Raw genomic sequence first — 27,309 nt, 5'->3', positions numbered from 1 at the left:
AAGGCTGGTTCATTGCGTTCCTCAGGGCGGTGGAAGAGAACGACTGCGCCTGCGCACAGCACGCAGCCCTATTGCGCTTGCGCAGAGGCTTTTGGTGTCGTAACCAATCTTGTCCCTCTTCCCGCCCCTTTGTGACACTGGCTTGGTGATGGGCACGCAGTTATCCAATGGATGTGGGCTTTGCCATTCAAACCGGCAAAGGTGGAGCCAAGCCTGCCAGTGAGAGAGCGAGGGGCGGGTTTTTTTTGACAGCAGGTTCGGCAGCTGCCTTTCCTGGGGTTTTACTGGGATTGGGGCGGCGTCTGCGGCTCAGTGTGGTTGGAGCCGGCGGAGGGGTTGGAGCTAGGGCGAGCGAAGGCCGAGAGCATGGGGGTTAGGTAGGAGCGGCCCGGCCCCAGCAGCAGCCCGGCCGGCCGGCCTCCGCCGGCGGGGAGGGCAGGCGAGCGCTGCCGTGTGACGGGGGTCTGGGCGCGGCGGCGGCGGAGCTGAGCCGGCCGGAGGATGGAGGACAAGAAGGAGGAGGGCGAGGCCGAGATCCAGGAGCACGGGCCCGAGCACTGGTTCAGCAAGTGGGAACGGCAGTGCCTGGCCGAGGCCGAGCAGGAGGAGGCGCTGGCCCCGGAGCTGCAGGAGGAGGCGGCGGCCGCCGCGCAGCCCGAGCACAAACAGCAGAAACTGTGGCACCTCTTCCAGAACTCGGCCACCGCCGTGGCGCAGCTCTACAAGGGTGAGCGGGGCAGGCTAGCAGGGCGCCCGGCGTGGGGGAGGCCGGGCCGGGGCAGCCATAGAGCATGGGGGAGGCGCAGCGCTACGAGGGGGAGGCTCCGCTGAGAAGTGAGGGAGGAACCGGGTGGGGGGGGGTCGGGGTAGGCCCCAGGGGAAGCCGGAGGGGGTGTGGTGAGGACGCGGCTCCGCATAGGGGCGGGGGTTCCCCGGGCAGTGTGAGGAGCGGGGGCTCCGCACCCATCCATAGAGGCGGACGGGAAAACAAAATGGCGTGAGGTGGAGCCGCCGCCTCCGCCGCTACCCTGGAAATCACCTTTCCAGCCCCCCGGGGAGGGGACGACCCCGAGGAAACCCGCCGCTCTCGCCCCCCTCCGCGACTCCTGTCTCCAGCCGTGTCTGGAGCCCCGGCCCCTCCCCAGAGATCGCCCAAAATGGCGGGGGTGGAGGGGGGGCGGAAGGGATCGGCCCCGGGATGGCGGCGAGGGGGCCCTTTGGCGTGAGGGGAGGAGCAGACTCCCGGCAGCGCTCAGCGACCGCCGGGGGGAGCGAGGGGCTGGGTCCCACCGCCGAGACCCACCCCGGAGGGGGGGGAGGGTGAGAGGGAGCCCTTGGTGACCCGCAGAGCAGCCGAGGGAGGAGAGCCGAGCCGGGGACCGAGCCCTCCCGAAGGCGGCTCCTGCCGTCTAACCCAGGGAAGAAGCACCGACAAAATGGCGAGCGCGGGGCCGGCCCCATTGTGCACTGGGTTCTGAGGGGAGGGGGCAGGACAGGGCGCTGCGCCGGCAGTCCTGGGGCACCATCGCCTATCCCGGTTCCGGGTAGCAGGCGCGGTCGGCCCAGCCACACCCCGGTCCCGGGCTGCCTCCGGGAGGCTGAACAAAATGGCGAAACCTAACATGGCCGTTCGGAGTTAGTGTCTCCAAAATAAACAGCGTGTGTGTCCTTCCATTCCTGCAGACCGGGTGTGCCAGCAGCCAGGGCTCTCCCTCTGGGTCCCCTTCCAGAATGCCGCCACCGCAGTCACCAACCTCTACAAAGGTAAGGGCCGGCCCGGGCGCTATCCCTACCCTCCTCCCAAGTGCCGGCCTTACTCATAAAATCCAAGCTGCTGCCTGAATCTTGCAACCTTTCCTTGGCCACTATAGTTTGGCAGCAGCTAACTTTCTTCCATGTTGGCTCATGTGAGTGACTAACTTAAGTTGTTCCATTCCTAGGCTCTTTCATAATGAAGCTCTTAACATGTGCATGTCATTCTGATAAGCTCAGGAGAGGAGTACAACAGGCCATAGCATAGAATTTGACAGTGATACCTTTGTGTCACTTGTAGTTTTAAAATAAGTTGTTTAAAAGGCAGACTCCATGTTCCAGATGCAAACCTCAGAGGTTTTCTTAGTAAGCATACCTTCAAAGGTTTAATGTCTGCCAGTGTTGAAATTTGGTTGTAGGACAGTGGTGCTCATTCTTTATTAGATCTCTTACCTGTATCAGTTAAATTCATGCTGACGTCTTTTAGTGACTACTTAAGGTGTCCAAAGGAAATGGGGAAAGTTAACTTTCACTAATATTATAACATACAAACAGAACCTGCTGGACACTTATGATACACAAAATGCACCAATGATGCACAAAAATGTAAAGTCATATTTAGAAATTTGATGACACTTACATTTTCTACAAAGATACGCTGAGTTTAACTATCAATCTGTAGCCTCTGATTGGAAAAGGTACTTGTAGGTCACTGTTGCAGAATGATCCTGATAGGAACAGAAACATTCAGTGACTTTCCCAAATCAGCCGTCTGAACAATGCAAACTATGGCATTGTGGCTCTCATTACCATTGTCTGTTTGCTAATGGTGATGAGTCAAAAGCAGAGCTTTTAAAAAAGGAGAACCCTAAAATAAACTACTCTTTTGCTTGAGTTTTGTTTTTTTTGCATGATTTTGTTTAGCTGCATGTCTGTTTTGCTTCATGTCTAGAATTCTAAATGGAACCACATATATGCATGCTTTATCTTTGATTGTTAGCAGTTGGCTGATTTGTCAGTCCATGGATTTGTTTTAAATGACTGAACTGAGTTTAGCAGTGTAGTATTTCTGATAACAGATCAGGCTTCTCACCATGCAGTAATAAATGGGGAGGAAACAGTAGGTGTGTAACCATTACATTGGAGACTTGCTTCTCCCTTGTAGACCATCCATGAAGAGTTAGTGAAATAGACATTGTAATCTCTGCTTTTATGTAGTTCTCAAAATGGAATGTGGGCTTGATGGAATAGCCAGAAACACTAGTCCTAGGCTTTGACTTGGCAGCTACAAAGTGTTAATCAGCCATGTTTCCTTGATGATGGTCAAACTACAACAGAGCTTCCACTTGCTCATCTATCACTATTGGATAAAGAGGAGCTGTTGTGTAAATCAAAGCTATAATCTGGCTAGAATATCTACTGCCTATATGCAAATTTTGATAAACTGGAATCTTATTGATTTGTGGCTCTTCAGAGTACCTCCCCTTTTTAGGAAGTACTGCTTGGATTCAGTTAAAGAATTTGTGTTAAAGTTTTGCAAGAAAAAATAAATTCATGGCATTGTTCTGCCATGATTATGTAACAGAATAACTTGAAAATACATTACCATGAAATTAAAATGATCTGGCTCTCACTTGAATAAGATCATTTAAATTGATAGTCATTAAATTACACACTTTTTTGAAAAGGTTTATCTGTTTTTTCTTCCAAGTAGCAGTGGAAATTACTATGAATATTTTTAGTCTTGTGTATTTCACAGCCTTTGTCAAAAGTCAGTTTTACTGTTTCCTCTATAAAGTCTTATTGGCTGCAGCCATGTTTACACTATGGGTTCTGTAGTGCCATAGCATAGATGTTTACTTTGATGGAAGGGGTGTTTCCATCAACTTTGGTAATCAGCCTCCCGGAGCAGCAGTAGCAAGATCAAAGAGAGAATTCTTCCATCTATCTATCTAGCTACTGTCTCTTTAATGGACTACATTAAATTGCCTACATTTCAAGGGGACAGAATCCCTCTGAATAAAGCTATGCACAAGGAGAGCTAGCAGGGTAGAATGTTAAACACAGATGTAGTACTAAAAAGTTCTAAACATTCTTGTTGCTCTTTAAAACTTGGTTCATTGTGGTTACTATCAAAGGTGTGGGAGGCCGTGTGCTTCACATGAAGCTGCAAAAAAGTCATCAAAGGAATATTGTATGTTGAATCAAGCATCTCAAACTGCCTACATCAGGAATATCTGTTAAATATATTTAAAGCCATTTTTTACTTGGTAACAGATTATTGGCATATATATATATAATTTCCTGACCGATCTGGCCATAATGAGATCTGGATAAACAATAAATTTTTTCAAGTATATTCAGTTCTCCTTCACACCTCAATTCATCTGCATATAGTTTTCACTTTTAAACTTGATTCAGCTCTTAGCATTTAATCACTCTTCATACAATATTGTCCAATCAGTTGCAGCACTGGGCACCAAGAGTATTTTAAGTTTTTTAGATCTACTGACAGTATGTCCATCTAAACAAAGAAAATGGGCTGTTGCTCACTAACTGTCCTCCAGATCCTACTTGGTTTGCCCTGAAAATGGTTTAGCTGCTTGTTCAGAGGGGACACAACTTTTCAGTACCATTCCAGAAAGTGTGTTAGAGACCTGTTGGAATATGATGTCTAGAAATCTTGTTGGACATGACTTCACTAGGAAAAAGGGATATGTTCATTAGGATATTAGGTGTTAGGTTAGACAAGTCAGTTTTAGTTTTAACACAAGTTTAGTTATTTGTAGTCGTAGCTGATGGAGCTGAACCTTAAGGGGAGTGTAAGCTGATCTAGGTCAATCCATGTGTTAAAACTACAATTACCTGGTCTATACTATATTAATATATTAAAACAGCTTTTTTTTCTAATGAAGGCAAGGCATGTACCATCTATACTAGCAGCCAAATACCTTCAGCACCATATGACTGGAGATAGTGGTCAGCCCATTGTTCATGTATCTCAGCAACAGACCACTTTTCATAGATGGCACTTAACCTTGATGGCTTTATGTGGACTCTGTTCTGTCCTCTTACTTTCTGTGTTGAAGGTGATCCTGGCAAGCAATTAAAGGAACACTGTCAATTTGAAAACTAGTTTAGAGTTCTTAGTAGCTTCCATAAGTAGATCTGTATCAGAGTCTTTCCACCAGCTTTTGTAATCTCATATTTTCCTAGTCTCCAAAAATGTTTCTTTAGCTGTGTGATAAAGTCAACATAAATATTGTGGTTTTGACCAGGCAAAATATGGTCAAATGCACATGATAAACTGAGAGGAAGTTATTTGTTTCTCTTACTATAATCTTTTTGGTGTTCCTTTTAACAGTGTGAATTGAGCATCCTGTTTGAATAGTAGCTATTAGACTTGGACATCAGAATATTAATATGGAGGAGGAATCTTTCATAGGCTTACCACTTCAAATATTTTTATCGTAAAGGGTGTGAAATTGTGTATGTGTTTTATATTTACACTTTATACACTAAACACATACGAACTGCTTCTAGTTAAAGCTTTGGGACATGGTATTTGCCAAATATGTTTTGAAGTGCTGCTAATTTTTAAACTCTGATGGCTGAAGCAGTCCTACTTGTTGTGGTCAGAATAAACACCAGTTTTTTTTACACGAATAGGGTAATAGTGCCTTGTAAACAAATCTTAAATGATTGTTCTACTGACCATGATTCTCAAATACAATATGGCAGTTTTGTATATTATGTGTAAAAACTAGTTTGGAAGCTGGTTTGCAGGTAAATCATGTATAACGCTGTTTCAGTGAGAAACCTGTATGAATTATTTGAATAAACAAGTATGAAGGAGCTATTGACATGGTTTAGGCATAGAACTCTTTGTTCATTAGTGTTTCCCCAATCGGGGAAAAACACCAGAGCTTCAGAAACACTCATTTAAGGAGCATTGCCAAGTTCTTAAACGTATTTTCTCTGAAAGATTAAGTAAAGGAAATTGGAGTGGACTTTCCAACACTAAGCTCCATGTCTTCATTATGGAGCAAGAGCAAACATGGTGTCTTGTTCATATGCTGAAATCACTGTTGGCAAAGCACTGAGAAGAAACTGCTGTGGCAGAAACAGTAGAATGAACACAATGAGTACAGAACATTGTATGTCCTATGTAAAATGCGACTGATTTCAGTAACATACTGATGTAGTTCTTAGACTAATTAGCCAGAGTTGTTAGAAATTCCTTTTAAAGTGGATCAAATGATCTGAAAGGATCTACTAGAAAATAAAGTGGCATGCACAGGGTGACAACTCATGTCAGTATCCAGAATGAAATTCAACTTCGTAGGAGATCTAATACCTGAGGGAGATCCAGCCAAAGATTTTGTGCACTAAACTTGTCCTGGGCTTTGCAAGTAGAAGGCGTGAAAGGCTTTTACAAAATATACCTTCATGGATTATGAAATACATGAATATAATAAGTCAGGGAATAATTCAAGATGTCCCACATGAGACAATTTACAAAAAATGAAGCTTGGAACATTGCTAAAGTACTAGTACATGTCTGCCTTGAATTCAAGGGATGCTTTCTAAAGAAATCACACCTCTGAAAATTGTTTACCTAGAGCAGAAGAACAAGAGGTTTTGTGTGATAGCACCTGGTGTTTAGCTTGTTTCCCTAGTTTGTGGATATTCTTGCATACAGTGGAAGAGAATAACTTTAAAAGGGAGCATAAAAAGCCAAAACTCATTAGGGGGACTTGCTCAAGTGTAATACCAGAAATTATTCTTAAATTTGTTTAAATTGACTTTAGATTTGATAATTTCTTCAAAGGTTCCACTGTTAAGTACTGACTTAACTGAAATACCATAGATAATGCTTTAGTTCAATTTAAACACAACTCTGTCTGACTCTTTACATCAAAACTTGAGTATAATCAGTCCTCACTTATTTATAGCAAATACTTCTGATGGCACCATAAACACCAACTTGGGATTGGGAACTGCAGTGTTGGGTCCTATGCAAACATGGAAAAGAGACCATCCCTGCTTAGCAGTTTAATATGTATAGGATATAAACTATCTTCTATGAAGGCAACTTTTAAGCTTGTATATACCAATGTTTGTGCTGATTGTGTCTCTTGAAGATGTTAGATAAGTGTTACTCAGAACCCCAACATGAGGAGGGAACTGGGGTGGGCTGTGGTCTCTTGCAATCTCATTCTTGTCTAATCAGACACATGGTAACCCTTATGAATGAACAAGCTACAGACTAATTATTCTGCTTCAGATGCAACACTTACGAACATTCTTTGTCTTCTTTTTTTTTCTTTTCAGAAAGCGTGGATGCCCATCAACGAAGCTTTGATGTAGGAATTCAAATTGGCTATCAGCGTCGCAATAAGGATGTGTTAGCTTGGGTTAAAAAACGCAGAAGAACTATTCGTAGAGAAGATTTGATCAGCTTCCTATGTGGAAAAGTTCCTCCTCCACGAAACTCTAGAGCTCCCCCAAGACTGACTGTAGTATCCCCTAACCGAGCTACTTCAACAGAAACTAGCTCATCTGTAGAGACTGATTTGCAGCCCTTCCGTGAAGCCATAGCTCTGCATGGTAACAGTAATTTTTTTCAATATTTCTTTTTAAAAGATGGGTGGGAATCCTTAATGGGGAGCATACCTGTCTGTTAAGCTTTGGAGTTTATTTTGAGGCTCCCTTCACTACAGTGTAACCAGAGAGGAAGTGTAGCTAGCATCTTTGAGTAAAAGCACTTGCTCTGGAGCAGTTGTGTTACTAACATGTTAGTTAATTGCTAAGAAGTGGTGCAATTGTTAAATTCGAAGTGCAGGCAAAAGTTTTTCTGCATTAAGGAGCAAAGCATTTTTTGAAATTGGTATCTTGTGCAGCAGTAGTCTCCTAAAGTGAGTTTAGGATGCACTTGTAGCCACCCTCTTTCAGCAAAATGATTTCATGTTGAAGAAAAAGGACTAAAAAAAAAAAAACACGTACCGGTCATCTACTGATCAGTGCCAATACTGATGATGGGGTGCTTGTCTGTATCTTCAGAACCAGTTTCTGGAACATGCTGTTGAAAAGCCATACTTAGTTCTGGAAAGGAAACAGCCTTTTTATAAAAGCATTGATCCTACCCACTGGTGGAAGAGTGGATGGCATCTTTCATGTTTAGTTTTTGATGTCTCTGAAACCTGGATTTCACCAGTCACTGGAAGGCAGTTTTGTTTTCTCCTCTCTTTGCTTCTGGGGAGCCTGTTGTCTTACCCCTACTGTCCCTTTGCCTTTTTCCTAGGAAGAGGGAGCTCTTGATTGGCCTACACTCCCTCTTATCTGTTCCTTTTTAGTAATGCCCTTCCACTTTGCTTAGTCAGTTTCCCAATTTCACTGGTATGCTTAGCATCCTGACTGGTCAGGAATGAGCCAAGTGATTGCATTTCTTCTTGAGTGGATCAATCAAACTTTGGTCAGCTTTTCATTGCTCTGCACTACTAGTGAAGGCATCTTTCAAGCCATGCTCATAGGAGAATATTCCTCATAGGAAAAGCTGTAGCACTTTTAGAGAAGCCATTACTAGTATTGCACAGCTGCCATTTTTATTTCTCGGAGTTCTCATTAAGATAATGTGGTTCAGGGGTGTACGTCAGAGGAATGGTTCTTACTGTCTGAAAGCGTGATGTATTCGCTTTAGAGAAATTGATTCAGGTATAGAATTTATCTGTTTGAACTTTTATTTAGCCATAATGGCTTGGTGTGGCTCCCAAGCCCTAGGAGCTGGTTTCTTTTTTCCCTAGCCCTTACTAGGGATCAGTTTATAACATTTCTCCTAGGTAGCTTTAATTTAACAAATATCCATATTCTAATACTCGTATACCTAAATTGATGGTTACTTGCTTTTTATTGCTGGCTTTTAAGTGCTTTCATCTTTTACCTTTTAAAAAAAAAAAATTTTTTTTATTCACAATGGATAATTTATACACTCAGCTCTCACTTCTTCATCCTTTCAGAGTAAAATAATCCCAGCATCTCAAGTGTCATGACTTCTCTACTCAAAACATCCTAAACCTTTTCCATTCTTTGGGTCATCTAAAAATTTTGATGTGAACGCAAATGAGCAGAGTCCTTAAACTGTAAAATGATGGGCCGGTCCAGCCCAGAAGTAAATTACAAAATGAGTTTTAGGAAAAATAACTTAATTCAACTGTCCTATGAGACTGAATAAATTAAAACTTGAGTTAGGGAGATGGAAGCAGGACCAGGTAGAGGAAGGGGGTGTGCATGGAAATAAATAGGCTGCTGGCATCTTCAGTTGAGGAAATAATTTAAGAGTGCAGTACTATCACACTACAGACTTCGTTATAAACTTAAAGAATTTCAATAGCAAAGCCACAACCAAGATAAGAAGATACAGAATGTTTGGTTTGGTCTCTCTGGTTCCGCATAACAACTCCCCCTCCTTTTGAGAGAGTCCCTTTTTGATCTCTGTGTGTGGGCCTCTTGGCGTTGTCTCTTAACCTTCAAGTATTTGTGGAGAAGTGGCTTAGCTTGAACCATTCTTTTGGTCCTGGGTTTTTTCCCCCTTACTGCTTCAGTTAAACAAAACCAACATTCGTATAGTAAACAGACCAATAATTGGGTCACTATTCATATTCATAAGTTACAGGGCAACTGGAGATGAGGGTGGCAGTCTGATTCTGGTGGCGGCTACATCATGTAGGTGCCTGAATTCTTTCGGATGCCTGCTAAGTACCATTCTTTAGGATTTATGCAGGCAGACTTAATCACCACCAGGCAAAAAATAAAGTTACATTGCTTTAGGAGCAAGTAATAGTATCTTTTAATCATTAAAAGAGAATTATGTGCAAAAAAAAATTAAAAAATTCTGCACACAATACTTTAAAATTCTGCATATTTTATTTGTCAAAATAACACAATATAATCACACCATTTTCAATTTGCTGACAAGTATTTTGAAACAAGTTACCAAAATAGTTGAAAATGGTGTGATTATATTGTTGTTACTGTTGTTTTGCCATATAAAATTATGTAGAATTTTAAAATTTTTAATTTTTTGGTGCAGAAATCCCTAGAGTACCAGGGTTCTGTATTGCACAATCTGAGTGCAAGCAGCTTGGTGGGGGGTCCGGGTGCATGGTGAATCTGGATGCACAGGGGCTTGTTGGGGAGTTCTGGGTGCAGGGGGAATGGGACTCTGCAGGGGAGTCCAAGTAAAGGTGGTTATGGCTCTGTGTGTGTGTGTGGGGGGGGGGGGGGGGGGGAATGGGGCTTGGTGGCATGTGGGGGTCAGTGTGTAGCTTGTTTGGGGCTCAGTGGGGTGGGGGGGTATGGGTGTGGAGGCTCCCAATGCAGGGGGAGACTTGGTTCGGGGAGACGGGGGTTCTGGATATGTTAAAGAATGAGGCTCGACGGGGGGTTTTGGTATGGGGGGGGGGTGGGGGGGTCCAGATGCACGGGGGTTGTGTGGACAGGGGGAGCAGCTCCCTGTACAGTGACCCCTCGCCCTATGGCTGAGGAGTGATGGGGCCAGGAAGTGGGAGAAGGCAGTCAGTGTATTGGGAGCTGCTTCTGCTGTCCACCCAACCCCCATGTATCTGAACCTCCCCATACCCTGTCAAGCCTCACCACCTTCTTCTTCCTCCTTTCCTCTTCTCCCCCCCCCCCCCCCCCCCCGCTCCCCCACAGGGTTCAGAGCTTCCTGCAGGCCAGCTAGGGGAAGCTTCTGAGGTTGATTTCCACCCCCCCCACCCCTCAAAGCTGTGACTAATGTTCCTGGCTGGCCTGGATATCCCTAGTCGTCATCTCCTTCCCCCACCCCAGGGTGACTTACCTCTCCCCTGGCTGCCCAAACAGACACTGCTGAGGAGGGGTGAGTGAGCACTGGTGCAACTTCTCTTTGCTTCCCCACAGAAACAATTTTTCTGCAGAAAAGCAAAGAGAATCTACAGGGTGACATATTTCTGCATGTGTGCAGCAGTGCAGAATTCCCCCAGGAGCAAATAATTTAGAAACTGTATGAAAAAGTTCATCAAGTTCCTGTCTAGCTGCCCCCACTCTTCAATTGTACTATATCTAGAAATGTCCTTCCACTTCTTCACTTGGCATACAAGTCTACAAGTCAATCACACACTGGATTAGTTCCTCCTGATACACATTTTCTCTCTTCCTCACAGTCTCTTACACTATTCATCTGGTGACCAGGTTCATGTTTACCTATTCTTTTTAAAATGACTGCATTCCTCTACAGTTCCTTCTGTCTGAATACATTAGACAGATTTCAAGAATCTGTCACTTTCCATATCATTCTCCTTACCAATCTTTAGACTCTTTCCAAAACTCAGTTGTTTTTCAAGATTTGGAATATTGTATGCAATTTTGGCCACTGAGACTTGTGTATAATCAACCATCTCTTGTTCTGCTAAAGCTGGCAGAAAAGCAGCACTTGTAGAATAACAAAGAGCATGGAAGTGCACATAAGAAACATTAAGTACATGTTTTTATTTAATAGTTAGTTTCTTGAAGTGTCACTTTTTAATAAAGTGACACTTCAAGAAACTAACTATCTTTATGTCTGTTTCACAGAAGTGGGCATTAGTTCTACAGTTTTTCCAGTTGGCTAATTTTTGATTTATATGAGCAAATCATACAGTCTGCAAGATAATGAAGTATTCCAGTATAGACATTGATTCCTATGGAGTTATCCTTGCTATGTGATACATCTATGAAGTTATCTCTGTGTTTAGAATCCATTGAGAGGGAGAAGCTATGCTAACAAAGGAATAGGGAGGTGTTCAAAGTGTTTGAGTAATTGCTGTTTGAATCTGTTTAGTGCTTTGTTTTCTCAACTTCCAAAAAAACATGCATCCTGTAGCCATGAGTTAATCTGGGAAAGTGAACAGTTCTACCCAAAATGTGTAGGGAAGAGAGAAGGTTCAGGTTCCTGCAGGGAGACTATCACTCCAAAATTGCACACTGTTCAACTTCACATGTGTTGTAAAGACCTGATCTCCCTTCTCTCCCCAACTCTACTAACTTAATATGTGAGATATGACAGGGCTCTTAAATTTCTTAGCTGGCAGTCTTGTGGACTTTACCCGCGGTTAGGCCTTTGCAGAGTCAAAGTAGGAAACAGTACCAAATCTCTGAAAGTGGAGCAGCTCTCACTTTGGGCTTGTCTTCACTACTGGGGTAAGTCAACCTAAGTTACGCTACTCCAGCTACGTGAATAATGTAGCTGGAGTCGACGTAGCTTAGGTCGACGTACCCCGCTATCTTGACTATGCTGCATCGACAGGAGATGCTCTCCAGTCGATTTACTTTATTCTTCTGTGGGAGCTGGAGTACCAGACTCAACTGGAGAGCGCTCTGATGTCGATTTAGCAGGTTTTTGCTAGAACTGCTAAATCAACACCTGCTGCATCGCTTGCAGCAGTGTCGATCTTCCCGGTAGTGAAGACAAACCCCTAATCTTTGGAGTAGTTTCTATAAAACAGTTCAGTGTCTTATTAGAAGTGAAAGGAAATCAAGTTAGGTACTGTACAATGTTAAGATGAGGTAAAAGTACAGGCCATCATCTCTATGAAACCTTATTTATGTATTATCATTGAATTGCATTAGTTACTGTAACTTTTCCTTCCAGAAAACTTGTGTTTTGTGTAGGCAAGATTCTCTGATTTAACATAAAATAAAAAAAAATTCTGAGTCAGAGAACGTGCTATCATGAACCAATTAACTCCGTGATTTGTTCCCAAATCCTTGCCTTGAGCATCAGTACACTTATATTCATACAGTGTGTTAAAGGTAGCCTTTCGAAAACTACATTAACCCAAAGATAGTCAAACACTGCCACAAAAACAAATGTGATGTTGCAGGTTGCTACCTGCTCAAGCTCCCTCTCTATGGCTTAGCTACTTGAACTGTTGGGAGTATATTTTAACTATTTGACATAAACTGATGTCCAGATTGCCTTTTTCTGAAGCATGAGAAGAAATGTAAATTAAGTTTTGGTTTCTGCATTGGGGTGTTTATGGGGATGTGTGTGGTACAAATGGACGATAGGTCCATCAATGGCTATTAGCCAGGCTGGGCAGGGTTGGTGTCCCTAGCCTCTGTTTGCCAGAAGCTGGGAATGGGCGACGTGATAGATAACTTGATGATTACCTGTTCTGTACATTCCCTCTGAAGCACCTGGCATTGGCCACTATTGGAAGACAGGATACTGGGCTAGATGGACCTTTGGTCTTACCCTGTATGGCCGTTCTTATGAGGCACTGCTTTATGGTGAAACTATTTTAAAGTATATTGGATCCTGTTGCAAGACTTCCTTTGCAACAAGTTTAAAGCTTCAAGAAAACTGTAGGGCCAATTTTTCAAAACTTGTATGTGTGCTTTCTCTAATTACACATGCATGCTTCCACAACTTTGCTTTCTGGATGTGTATTCCAGTTTTAAATTGAAACTGTCAAGCCACTGTTTAGAACACCTGTTCGTAAAGAAACTTAGTCACAAGATTTCCAGAAGTAAAAATTCACTTGGTCTTCCCCTTGTTTCCTGAACTTACTAATCTCCTATGAAAGACAAGGAACACTCAAATTTTCTCAGAGGATCCCTACAGTAATGTTAGTGGACCAGGTACCTTCCTGTTTGTGATCATGCAATCAATGTTCCTGTAATAACTAAGGCTACTGTATATGGGGGAAAGTGTATATTGTAGCATAGTATAGCATATCATCTTTACACACTTAAGTCTTCCTTTGTTCTCCTTTCAATTCCTTTTGCTCTCCTCCACATGGCTCCTTTGTCTCCTTGTGCGCCCCCTCATCCCCACCCACACACTGGCTTCCCAGTTGCCAACACTTCCACGTTCCTCTCTCAATCTAGAACCAGTAGTATCGTGGTGGGAACTATACAGAACCCTAAAATAAATAGTGACTGATTCCTCTGTCTGATAGCAATTCCTAGTAGAGGCAGCTAGACTGGCTCTTTATTTCCAGCTGCTTCTACAAGCATCCATGTGCTCTGTAATGAAGACCCTGAAAAAATGGAAGCAGCTGAAGGGGCGTACCCAGCAGCTTGTGACCTACCAGTGCATGCTCCCTAGACCAGTTTTAGAACCATTTAATTAATCACAACTCCCTCAACATACAGTACCTCTCTTAAAGGAGTTTAATGCATGAACACTGTTTTTCCCCCACAATGAGTAGGAATGGCATGCTTACTGTGCTGTCTTACCCTGTGCCACAGGATCTCTGTTGCAGCTCTGCTTTTCTCTGATTTATTAGAATAGTAAAGTAGCATCCTGGGCTATGAGGGATCTGGATGTGACACTGGAGTTTTCTGATGAGTAACACTATGTCTGAAATAATTCATTTTCAAGCCACTTGAGTTGTAATGCTGCTCTGATTGGTAAATGCGTGGTCAGTGTATACTGTATTCCAAAGTTTTAACAGTCTCTGCTACTCCATTCTGAATGTACTTCATCAAAAGGGCAGTAACTCTGGGTCTGTCAGTGATTGGGATTCTTTCACCTCTATTCTTCTGGAACAACTGCAGTGAGCCTTAGGCTAGGTCTACACTGCAGCGGGGGTCCGACCTAAGATACGCAACTTCAGCTACGTGAATACCGTAGCTGAAGTTGCGTATTTTAGGTCGGCTTACCTAGCGGTGAGGACGCGGGAAAGTCGACCGCTGCCGCCGACTCCGCTGCCGCCTCCTGCCGAGGTGGATTTCCGGAGTCGACGGCAGAGCGATCAGGGATCGATTTTACCGCGTCTTCACTAGACGCGGTAAGTCGATCCCCGAAAAACCGATTGCTACCCGCCGGATCGGCGGGTAGTGAAGACAAAGCCTCAGAGTGATGGGAGTGAAGGATGTAGGGAAACACTGATAAAGTGGATTAAATACATGGATATCACTCCTCCGAAAACTTTGACAATGATTTAATTGCTTTAGCCCTAATACTACCATAGCAAAACGAACCTGGTTACTTGATGATTTAACCTAATCATCACGTCATCCCCAACCACATTCTCTTCACCATTTGCAAAGGTCACTCTGGCTTCATTCTCTAGTATATAAGAAAGATATGTAACTTTCCCTGCTGGAGATGCCAGCCTTCCATCACCCTTTTACTTTTGTATTTTGATGTTGTACTACACAACATCAATAGCAAATAGTGCTTGCTAAAGGTGCAGGTTTGCACCTTGGAGGTGCGTGGGTTGAAAAAGAAGAGCAGAGTTAATGTGTGCTGTAGTCATAAGAACATAAGATGGACCATGCCACATGCCAGGTGCCCCAGAGGGAATGAACAGAACAGGTAATCATCAAGTGATCCATCCCCTGTCACCCGTTCCCAGCTTCTGGCAAACAGAGGCTAGGGACACCATCCCTGCCCATCCTGGCTAATAGCCATTGATGGACCTATCCTCCATTAACTTATCTAGTTCTTTTTTGAACCCTGTTACCGTCTTGGCCTTCACAACATCCTCTGGCAAGTAGTTCCATAGGTTGACTGTGCGTTATGTGAAGAAATATTTCCTTTTGTTTTTAAACGTGCCACCTATTAATTTCATTTGGTGACCCTTAGTTCTTGTATTATGAGAAGGAGTAAATAACACTTCCTTATTTACTTTCTCCACACCAGTCATGATTTTATAGACTTCTATCATATCCCCCTTTAATCTCTTTTCCAAGCTGAAAAGTCCCAGTCTTATTCATCTCTTCTCATATGGCAGCCATTCCATAATCCTAATCATTTTTGTTGCCCTTTTCTGAACCTTTTCCAATTTCAATATATCTTTTTTGACATGGGGTGACCACATCGGCATGCAATATTCAAGATGTGAGCGTAGCTTGGATTTATAGAAAGGCAATATGATATTGTTTGTCGTCTTATCTATCCCTTTCTTAATGATTCCCAATATTTTGTTTGCTTTTTTGACTGCTGCTGCACATGAGTGGATGTTTTCAGAGAACTGTCCACAATAATGCCAAGATCTTTCTTGAGTGGTAACAGCTAATTTAGACCCCATCATTTTATATGTATGGTTGGGATTATGTTTTCCAATGTGCATTACTTTGCATTTATCAACATTGAATTTCATCTGCCATTTTGTTGTCCAGTCACTCAGTTTTGTAGCTCTTTCCAGATCCTTTTGTAGCTCTTCGCAGTCTGCTTGAGACTTAACAGTCTTGAGTAGTTTTGCCACCTTACGGTTTACCCCTTTTCCCAGATCACTTATGAATATGTTGAACAGGACTGGTCCCAATACAGACCCCTGAGGAACACCACTATTTACCTCTCTCCATTCTAAAAACTGACCATTTATTCCTACCCTTTGTTTCCTATCTTTTAAGTGGTTACCAATCCATGAGAGGACCTTCCTCTTGTCCCATGACAGGTTACTTTGCTTAAGAGCCTTTGGTGAGGGACCTTGTCAAAGGCTTTTGGAAAATCTAAGTACACTATATCCACTGGATCCCCCTTGTCCACATGCTTGTTGACACCCTCAAAGAATGCTAGCAGATTGGTGAGGCATGATTTCCCTTTACAAAAAAATGTTGACTCTTCCCCAACAAATTATGATCTGTGTCTGATAGTTTTGTTCTTTACTGTAGTTTCAATCAGTTTGCCTGGTACTGAATAAAATGTGTGGAGTAGAGAGTATTTACTATTGGTATGTCACTTCTGTATTAACATAGGTTGCTATAGCTTTATAGAGAATGAAACTTTACTTTTGCCGTTGCTGTCATGGAGTGCGTTGTGGAGAGGGGCAATAAATAGGTGGCTATATGTAGCCGTAGACATTTAATGAATCCTGTTTTTCCACAGTACACTTCAGATAATGATTCCTTGTGTCTCCACTTAATTTTTTTTTTAAATGGACATTTAATCTCAACAAACCAAAATTTCTCTGGAACTTGGATAAATTATCCAGAAGACTTCAGTAATTGCTACTTAAACTAAATCCTGTTCCTATTTTGCTGATTATTATTATTTCCCTTCAACTACAGTGGTTCTCACACTGGTCCAGAGACTTTACTGGTTGTCATCTGCATTCGAGATACAAGTTAATATTTCCCATGGACCACTTCTACTTCCAAAATGAATCTTTTTTGCGAACTTCATGAAAGATGGGGAACCATTATTCTACTGCATGGCACTGAGTTCTTTCATGAAACATGTCCTCTCTAGTTAACCATTCCAGGCTCTTGTTTAGTTTGCTAATGTGTAAGGTTTTAATGTTTGTACCTGAAATTATTTGAAACAGTCATCAAATTTTAATGTACTGCAACTTCCACTAATATTTTTAGATGGTTTTTCATGCTTAATATATGCATCTTTAATATTGGACTCTAAAAAAGCTCTTGACTGTACTAGCACTTGAAATACTAGTGTTGCTTTCTTGTCTTCACTGGAAGACTTCGGCAACAGTTGAAGAATCTGAATAGTGATGTCATGCGTTGTAACTTAACCCTGGAACTCTTCCTTTTCTTTCTTTCACTCCTAAATTGAGGGGAAGGATATGCTGAATTTCAGTCTAAAGTGATACAGCTGCTGCTACTCAATCTCAAGCCTTTCAGTAAAGAGAAGGAAGTCCCAGCCTAATATTTCAAATGCAAAAGCAAGCAGAAGTTTTCAAAAACGCAGTCTTGATGCAACATAAAGAAGCAATGAAGATGAACACATTTTCTTGCTTTACGTTTTTCTTAGTTTCTCTATTGTATGCACTACAATTGTTTATATAATCATGCTGCATATGCACCAATACTTAAAATGCAGTTCTTGTGCTGAACAGTGACTGGCCAGCATTGATCATGTAATGAAAGGTCCCCTCCAATGTAACACACAGCATGTATGAAGGTTGTATGAATGTCCTACCTTGTGTGGCTGAAATATCATAGTTACCTGCACAGACACTAAAAAAGTTGTTAGCTTATTTCTTACTCTAGAACTTGTAATAGTGAAACGTCTTATACTCCTTACTAATAATGTTCTCTCCTTCTCACTACTGCTATCTAGTATCTGTTCCTGTTAATCTAATCACTTAAGCCATTTAGTTGCTTGGGTAGTGTTCTAGTAGGAGCACGCTGAAAACTAGAGCCTGATACAGTGTACAGTAAGGAAGATATAACTTAAGTTTATTGGAATGGTTTCTTCACACAAGGATTGTCTTATGATCTGAACTGTGGGTCATTGCCCTACAACAGTTTTTTAATTTGTGGACCCCATAAACATTTTGAATAGAGGTGCAGACCCTTTGGAAATCTTGGATATAGTCTGCGGACCCCAGGTTGAAAACTACTGTTCTATGGTAACAAGCTTTCGCAGACCCCTTCAACATAGTCTGCGGACCTTCATTTGAAAACCACTGCCCTACAATGTCTTGTTTCTTGTTTAGTTTAGAGTATTGTTCTGTTAATAATACTGACATCCTCCTTCAAACATCCAGCTGCTATGAAATAGCAATTTGCCATTTCAGTAACTTACCCTACAGTGCATTTGTTAAACCTTCTATATTTGAATTTGGTAACATAGCTTTAAATTGTGGTACAACAGTCACCAGAACAGCAGTTTATAAGAGAACAATGAGCTGTGTTTACCCTGAGTAAAAGGATTAAATTGTGTGTAATGCTAGCCTCTGTTAACTGAGACAAAATTGGTAATGAGTGCTCTATTAAAGTTTTCTTAAAATCTCATTATTACAAAATACACTACTGTTTGCATATTTGATATGAAGTAGTGCAAGTTAAAGTACAGTTAATAAAGTACATCTTGTGATACATTATCATTGCTCTCCAGTGTTCTCTTTCTATTTGTAGAAGTTAATAATTCAAAATGGGTTCCCTGGTCCTTGTGAATTAGCAGGCCTGTTTGTAATCTCATTTTAATACCTTTCTATGTGTCCTGGTTATTGCATGGGCATTTAAATGTACCATGATGCAAATTTATCTAAATCTCTTGAAAGTAAGGTGGATGTTCAGTATACGCTTCAGGCACTACTGTAACCTTCACAACCTTGATTTTTAAAAAAACTAACTTTCTTCAGGCATAACAAGTGCACTTTTTTCAATTCTGTGCTAGGTATCTGTTCTAAAAAATCAAAACACTTTTATCCTAGTGTTTAATTGTCACTTGGACAGACCTCTTTCAAAAAGGTAGCACTTGACAATGGTGTCTGAAATTAAACCTCAATCTCGTCCTTACAGAAATACCAAGTTAAAAGAAGCTTCAGTTCTGGCCCTTGAGCTCACTGAGCTTTGGCTTTAAAATGTTCACTCTCCTCTATTACGTGCACAAGTCAAACAGGGGAGACTGAAATCACAAATGAATCTTGACTAGTCAAAGCATTGTAGTCCTTTGGCTGCCATAAGTGTTGCATATAAGGTTAAATGAGTTGGACAAGTGTCATAAGTTGATGACCATTTACTTGAACTAATGCTGAACATGTATATTGGACAAGCCTTAGAAGAGGAGTGGAGCAAACTTTTTTTTTTTTTTGTAAATTGAATTTGAAACATTTGATCTCTCTTTCAGGAACCTTCGGGTACTCTATACCAGAGACAACACTACTAAAAAAAATTTCCATTCACCATTTTGTATTTTAGCTTGTAAACCTTACAATTCTTAATCAAATTAAGAACTTCACAAGAAACTTGCTCTGATACTTAGACTTATTAGTCATACAATCAGTATTGTGACTATTTAACCAACATAACTAATAGTACAGGCTCTATATACTCCTGGGGGAATTCTGCGCAATGCAGAATTTTGCGGAAATTAACATTGTGTGTGAAGAATTTCCTTTCTCCCGCAGAAATGGACAGCAGAGCCCAGTTCTCACATAGAAGACGCTGCCGAGGGGTGGGAAGGGAGCTAGAGGGTCCTTGGCAGCTGCAGTTCCCAGCATGCCCTGAGGGAAGGAGAGTGGCATGCAGGAAATGCCACACAAGCCTGGGAATGAGCATCAGGCTGTTTCTCCCTCTGGATCCCTGGGCTCTGGTGGGGGTTGGGGGGTGAAGGAGGCAGGTATCTGGGACGGGGGGGGTCCACAGCTGGGCTCTGGGATCGGAGGGGGCAGGTCTCTGGGTTCCAGGGGGGAGGAAGTGCAGGCCCTGTGGCTGGTCTCTAGGAGGGGACGGGCATGGGTATCTGGGCAAGGGGGGGGGCCCCCATGGCTGATCTCTGGGAGGGAAGGGATGTGGGTATCTGAGCCCTGGAGGAGAGTGGGGGGAGGCTATCTGGGCCAGGGCTCTTGGGGGAGAGGATGTTCGGGAGTATTGGCCGAGGGGCGTGGGGGCATGGCTGGGCTCTGGGAGGGAGGGGTTTGTGGGTATCTGGCCCCCCAGCTGGGCTCTGGTGGGGGGTGGGGGGGAGGCAGAGAAACAGGAACTGGGTTGTCGGGTTTCTTGAACGCTCTACTCCTGGGGAATTTTTGTGTCTGTATTGTTACAGACATACTTGCTGACAGATATTTTGAAACAAATTACCAAAATAATTGAAACTGGCATGATTATGTTGTGTTATTTTGAGAAATAAGATGTGCAGAATTTTTAATTTTTTTGGCGCAGAATGCCCTCAGGAGTAGCTCTCTAGTAATCTGCAAAAATTGCAAATTTATGACCGCATGCAAGTTGTAAATTCATAAGCAGGAAAAGCATCACTATCACACTTGTTGCCCTGCACTCCTTGTTAGTAATACTATGTGATTCTCAAAAAAGGTTTGTTATGTAACTTTGGTTGTAGTCATAGGAATAGTAAAGCAAATCTTATTTTTGTGTTAAATATGTCTTTATATTTTGAAGATATATTTAACACATCTCTTGCTTTAGCAAAATAGCTGTTCCAGTGACTTTGTGAATTGAAGCATTATTTGGTAGTGCCCAGAGGACCACTATCGGGATGTCTTGGATTTTTATCTTGCTTTAGAAATGTTTGGGAAAAGCACTTACTAGTGCTCTTAAACACAGGCTTCCACTAAGAATATGTCAGAATTCTTAACCCGTTCTTACTACCTGCTCTGTGAGGAGCCCCATTGACTTTATTGCTGGTTTGTGCTCATAGGGCTCAGTTTGCGGTATTTAAGCCCTTGTTCAGCATTAACGTACAAGAGGTCAGTTATGCTGTTAGTATGTTTCTCCTCTCACCACCACACTGTACCTTTTGCATGCAATCTCCCTATCTCTGCCCTCTCAAAAGGGGTTTCTGGCAACTAGAAATGGACTCCAAAGTGCTGACTTGTTTTTCTTTTCCTTTCTGATGTATCCCCTTATTTTAATGTTGCTTTTACTGATTGTTCACTCTTGTGTTATGGGGAAAAGCAGGTACTGTGATGCTGGCACGTAATCTAGCAATTTAGTTTTTAACTCTAAATGCACTTCACTCTAGCTTTCAGTAGCATGAATATCCATGGAGTCTCTGTGCCCTTAGAGTACTTCATTTGCTGTTTGCCCTGTATTTTCCTTTTTAATGAGAACTTTTATTAAGCTGGTGGTTTTGCAATATAGGCCTGTGAAAACAACCCCTGTAGGAAGCTTAAATAAGAATGAACTTTTAAAGCTTGTCTAAAGTTCATTTAAAAAAAATTAATGAACCTTACACACTTGAAGTTAATTTATTCAACAAAATTCAAGTTTATTTTAAATGAATTTGTCAGATTTCCGGGTAGTTTGTATGGGCTGCTTGCAGCAACACTAGGCAGACTATTTTTTTTTAAGTCAAATTCCCAAAGAATCTAGGCAGATATAATACCTCAAATAGATTGTAAGTTGACCGTACAGATCTAGGTTATATATTCAAGATCCTATACTGAACTCTTTGTAACGAGTGGATGTGACTTTCAATAGTTGCTTCTTTACTCTTCCTCTTGCTAGAAGTGATGTGTGTTGACAATCTGGTTCTGCTGGCTGCTTTCCTTTCCGGTTGCATTGTTTTGTGCTCTGCCAGTATACCTGAGTAAGCTCTTCTATGTGATATTGATTGTATTTTGTTCTCCAGTTCACAGCTTCCATTTGATTAGCAATCAGTATAGTGAATATACTCCCCTTTAGGTGCTCTTGAAATAAGGTGTCATGAATCTGAGCACTTGCTTATCTTAACTTGAAATTATCAGGACAATGAGTTTGTAGGGAAAGAATTGGTAGATTCATATGTTCTGTGGAAACACACAAGCATATAAGGGCTGATCATGTATTAGAACACACTGCTTTTGCCAAATTCTTACACTGCAGTAATATGTCCTAGTGTGCTTATGTAACAGAGAACGTTATTGAATATTGTTGTAATTATCAGGAACAGTCACAAATATTTCAATGGTAAAATAGTGTTAATTCAGATACTGAAAATGGAAAAGTTCTAGTGATCACAATCTAGAAATGGTTCATGAATCTCATCCAAAATGCTGTCACAGGTACTTTGCCCATCTCTTAAAATGTTTGTATAGTTTTATTCAGACATCTCAACCAAGTTAAGAGCTTGTTTAAACAACTTTAGTGGTATCTTCTGGCATTTCTGAGCATAAGCAACTTTAAAGTAAAAACTTTGCTTTACTACTTTTGAAACCTTGTTCAGTTTAGTTGCTGTATAAATCTCTGTCTTGTTTGTCATATCAACACAATTCCTAACAAATGAAAATGTAGCTTTGTTTGTTTCCTACTTGTACTAGTAATTCTGGGAGTTAGAGGAAGTCAGATCAAAATCCAATGCCCTAGAAACTCACTACTAGGGCAGTCTCGAACTGGATAGTTAAAGTACTTATATAGTAAGAATAGTTCATTTTTAAATGGATTACTGCTTAAATTGAAAGTCCACATTTCAGGATAGGTTGTCTATACACTCAGATATCTGGATTTGGGTGAAGCAGGTTTTATTCCTCACTAGTGATTGATGCATATCACGACATTGTAAACAGCTAATTTCATATGCATTGTATAGGAAGCAACTTTAGTAACTCTACATGCTCAAATACACTACATGCTGAAAAGGGGCTGACTTTCAGTGCCTACACAGGCATACATACATGCAAGTGGTAATGGAATGTTATCTGACCTATGAATTTTCTAGCATATTACAGAAACTTCAGTGTCGTTCCTTATAATGCGCAGGAAACTAGCTCATCTTCTGTCTTGCATTATTGCCTTTTTAAAATATTGTCTTTCTTTTTTTTCTAGGTCTTAGTGGTGCAATGGCTAGTATAAGCGTTCGTTCAAGTACCCCAGGCTCTCCCACTCACGTAAGCAGTGGTTCCAATGCTAGTCGTAGGAGAAATGGACTCCATGATGTTGATTTGAACACTTTCATATCAGAAGAAATGGCACTCCACTTGGACAATGGTGGAACTAGAAAGCGTACCTCAGCCCAGTGTGGCGATGTCATTACAGACTCACCAACTCATAAACGCAACCGAATGATCTAAACTGCAAAAATTTCAAACCCACCATGCTGCTTGAAAGCCACTTGATCCTCAGAGTACTATTGAAAAGGAAACATGAGGCCATCTTCCCATATTCACTGTTTAAGACAAGTGAATTCAATAATTGCCATAAAGGAAGTTTTAGGTATTACAGTAGATGCCTCTTGTAACTACGGCTTTCTTAAACTATATTCTTAGCAGAGGACATCAGATATTGTGTAGTAGTTAGCAAGATCATCATAGGCGAACATGTATCCGTTCCAAGGCTAAAAGTGACCTTACTTGTATTCTTAAAGGGAAAGGAAATATCAGATGTTTTATTTGGTTATAGAATGCTTTGTCCTTATTTCCTGCTGTGTTGAGTATTTGCTTCAACAGTATTGCCAGTTTGACTGAAATCGTCTAAAATATGACTTGGCATCTTTGTCAAATCTGCAGGCTTCCATTTTCGCAGCACTGTATAAGGCACCTAGTTTCTATATAGTAACAGTGTGCAAGTTATAAATATTGGACTGTGCCCTTTTTAGTTTTAAAAGCAGTTGATAATTCTGGTGATTGTGTGATAATGTAAAGAGGTGCTATGATGGTCATGCAATTAATACTTAATATTGAATCAATACAAGGATCTTTATTGGATTCACTTTGTGTGTTTTAGTGCTCTGAAGTAGCAATATTAAACTTTTCCCCCAATTAACTTCATAGGGTTTTACATTTTCAGTTTAAGAACATATATGTACTTACTGGTATTATCCTTGTAAACATAAACAGTGCAAACTGCACCAGTGCTGACCTAAATTTAGAGAAAAATGTCCTGTAATTGGAGAATAGGCTTTTTTGTTCAGTATTAGTGAAGGGTAGGTATTGTGTACAACCGTATCCCATTTTACATTTTGTGTGAAGTAATTGCCCATGTTGGGGAGGGGTGGGAGGTGAGGGAATGGGGAACAGTTGGAAAAGGGTTGTGTTCTGTCTGCTGATGAGCAAGATTTCTGGTCACTTATGGAAACTGCTTGGAGTGACTAGCTTCTGTGTGACATCATCTTTAGGATGAAGTGAGGTGCAGGTTTTGCCAAGTGCTAAGACAATAACTTAACTTCTAGTTTTAATTCTGAAGAAAAGATCTTTCTTTTCAGTAAATGTAAAATAACATATTGGATGGCTTTCAAAGATAAAACCTGCATTCTTACAGTGTCTTTAACTGAATGTCCTGATGAATATGTAAAGTTGAAAACTGGCTACACAGTTTAAACTTAAATCCAAAAAGTCAGGTGTGGATCAAAGATGCTCACTCTGCAAATCAGTACTGTTAAGTGCAGACACTTCAAAAACTCATTACTTAAAGGAGAACAATTTCTAAGTTAAAACAGTTTTTTTTACATTTAGAAATATCTGATCTTGATTTCCTCTTTTTGGCAAAGAACTTTCGTTCAAAAGCTTCTGCTTATGAGGAGGGCTAAAATAGGGAGGGATAAGGAGATGAAGAGCTGCTGACTTGAGGGGGAGGAGGGAATGTTTGAACTGGAGGTCCCATCCACACTGTAATAGAAAACAGACATTCTTTAAGCTTGCCTTACATTCACTTGCAGCTAAACAGAGGTCTAACACATGGATGGGGCCAAGCTATGCTAGAACCACCATATTGAAAATTCTATTCTAGTTTTCTGCCTGTTAGATCATGATTTTGAACTCTGTTCTAATATATCTTGGCCACAAGTGAGTGTACGCTTAAGCAATTTAAGGTAAGTTTACATTCTAGTAGCCAGCCTCTGATTCAGCATTCTCCTGCCTGATCAGCTGGGGCAGGGTCACAGCTGTTTCAGTTTCTTATAATAAAAAGTCCTCTAGCATAGAAGTTCTCCATCAAAGGCAGGGCAAAGTCCAGGATACATCATGTTGTATTTTTCAAAAATTTTGGAGGCCATCTTTATATATTCTAAGAGGAATGATTTTGTTTTTAATTTGTATATAAATCAACAGGTTCAGGAGTTTTTCAACAGTTCCATAGTACTGTACTAAAAGTTTGCAGTTCATGGAACCATATAAGAATCTTAAAAAATAAAAATAAAAAATCTGTTTGCAGTCTAATGGCAAACCATGTAAAAAAGCTGCCGGTGTATGTACAATTAAGTTACTACTGTTGACCTAAAGCCATAGGGCTTTGTGTGATATTTATAATTCTTTTATAAAGTATAGAACTAATTTCAATTCTATGAGACTTTGCATTTTAAACCAAGATTGACTTGTAAAATGGGATTGTAAGACAGTAGAAAAGATGTTAAAGCAACTTTAATTCTGCAAAATGACCTACTTGTAGGATATAAGCAGAGGTATTTCTTACCCATGAAATAGAAACAGCAGGTGGGTGTCATGATCAGCCTTGAATAGACAAATGTGCCACTCAATGAAAACATTCTGAAACCCCCTTCCACTTTTAGTTGAACTAGTTCATAATTGTGCAATTAAACCAATTTAGGATATCTTTGTTTCCTTAGATCTTTGATGCCGAACATTGGGATTTCTTGATGTGAGACAGTTACTACATGTAGTAGTACTAATGTTGGAGCTCCACACATACTATGGAAAGTACTGGGTTAAATGTGACTTACGCTTAAATCTATCCAAATATGACTACACATGGAGCCTGATCTGTTTTAATTTTTTTTCAAGTGGAATAATAAATGCCTCTGTTTAAGTTAATGCTTTGAAGCTTTGCATTCAATTTAGTACCATTTAAACTAAATTCGTCAAGCTTTTTTGATTTGTGCCATTTTTTTGGTAAGAGAAAGCAGGCTTTAATATCTAACTGGTTGCATTAATATTTTTTTGCTTGTAACTTAAATATTTGACTTATTTTTACCATCTTCCATTGGTATTTCATTTAGCCCCAAATGTTACTTGTTCTTTAAGTGTTAACCCCACCCAAAAATGACCTAAAATGCATGTATTCACCTGATAAACAGAAGGAGAGCAGATTGTTTCTTTAAAAAAAATAAACATTCAATTCCAGTACCCATGGTTTTGAAGACTTTATTTCTTGTGCCAGTGTAGGAAACTCAAATTGTGGAATATTGCTTTCAGGCACTCTATCTGAGCAAGAAGCAAGTTTATCTCTTTTGTACAGTAAACATTGAATTCAGACCTCTTTTGTTTGGGGGAAATGGATGCTTTATATTTTGCTTTCCTCTGACTCTACTTAACTCATACAATTGACCTGTCTCATCTCCATGTAAACAAAACTTAACATGAATATGTGTGGAGCAAATTACATACAGGACATCCTGCACTGAGGCTACTGAGCTTGGCTTGCATTTTACTAAAATAAAATTAAATGTTAAATTTAGGGTTATAATAAAATAATGCAAAAACTGGGTTTTTTGGCTGCAACTGAAGTCCTGCATTTATACTTTTACTCTGAAATGTGGTTTATCCATCTGGAGTAATAACGCTTTAAGTCATAATAAACCTAATAAATAAAAATAAATGCAACTAATTGGACATTTTGTAGTTTTTGTTAGCTTCTTGAGTAGTCCATCAGTAAGCTCAGAATGGAACAAGGCAAATCTGAAGGCAGTAAGTCTTGACTACTTTCTTTAGGGTATGCAAACCTGCAGATTCTTTTTAAAGTGTAACTTAATGGTGGTATCTGTTCATCCTAGTATAGTTAGGGGCCTGTTTCCATTCTCTCTTTCCGGATATGAGTTTTATAACCAATCTATACAGTTTTCTGTGGGCTATAATGTAGTGCTTACAACATGCCAGTTTAGGAGTTTTACATACTCAAAAGTGAGGGCAACGATGTTGGTTTGTGACAAAGCTTGTATACCAATAGTACTTACATTCTGTAGTAATAAGCACATTAGAATTATAGCCTTTTTAAAGTAGGGCAATTCTAAGTGACTTAAATGGTTAAACTTCTTAATTCATATGTTGCTTACAGAACAGTCTTCAAATTTAACCAAAGAGGATATTGATCAGTTTGTATTTAGTTATTGTGCAGAACATTTTATATTGATCCTTCTAGATACTTTTTAGATATTTTTGAACTGGCATTTACATCAGCAGGTCCTTGGACCTCAGTAACAAACAGTTTAATTTTTTAATGGAATATTCAACTTTAAAT

The 27,309-nt window shown here is 40.8% G+C and overlaps 1 protein-coding gene across 3 annotated transcripts; it reads left to right on the top strand.

Annotated features, from left to right (window-relative positions):
• The first annotated feature begins 501 nt into the window (after positions 1 to 501).
• HAPSTR1 (HUWE1 associated protein modifying stress responses) lies at positions 502 to 26,197 on the top strand. Of its 3 annotated transcripts, none has more exons than XR_010561712.1 (5): positions 502 to 727; positions 1,684 to 1,764; positions 7,087 to 7,362; positions 22,948 to 23,334; positions 25,682 to 26,197. XR_010561712.1 is itself a non-coding variant. In XM_065411917.1 (5 exons), exons 1-5 carry the CDS (start codon positions 502 to 504, stop codon positions 25,715 to 25,717), a joined length of 681 nt encoding a protein of 226 aa, XP_065267989.1. In that variant the 3' UTR covers positions 25,718 to 26,197. The 3 variants fall into 3 exon arrangements, 2 of the variants coding, with proteins under 2 accessions (XP_065267989.1, XP_065267987.1); XM_065411917.1 differs by having other exon boundaries at positions 22,948 to 23,009; XM_065411915.1 differs by having other exon boundaries at positions 22,948 to 26,197.
• The last annotated feature ends 1,112 nt before the right edge of the window (positions 26,198 to 27,309 follow it).

Source organism: Emys orbicularis, chromosome 10, assembly GCF_028017835.1.
Source record: "Emys orbicularis isolate rEmyOrb1 chromosome 10, rEmyOrb1.hap1, whole genome shotgun sequence".
NCBI lineage: Eukaryota > Metazoa > Chordata > Testudines > Emydidae > Emys > Emys orbicularis.
Note: the sequence above shows the minus strand (reverse complement) of the source record. Positions and strands in the feature narration are given on the sequence as shown.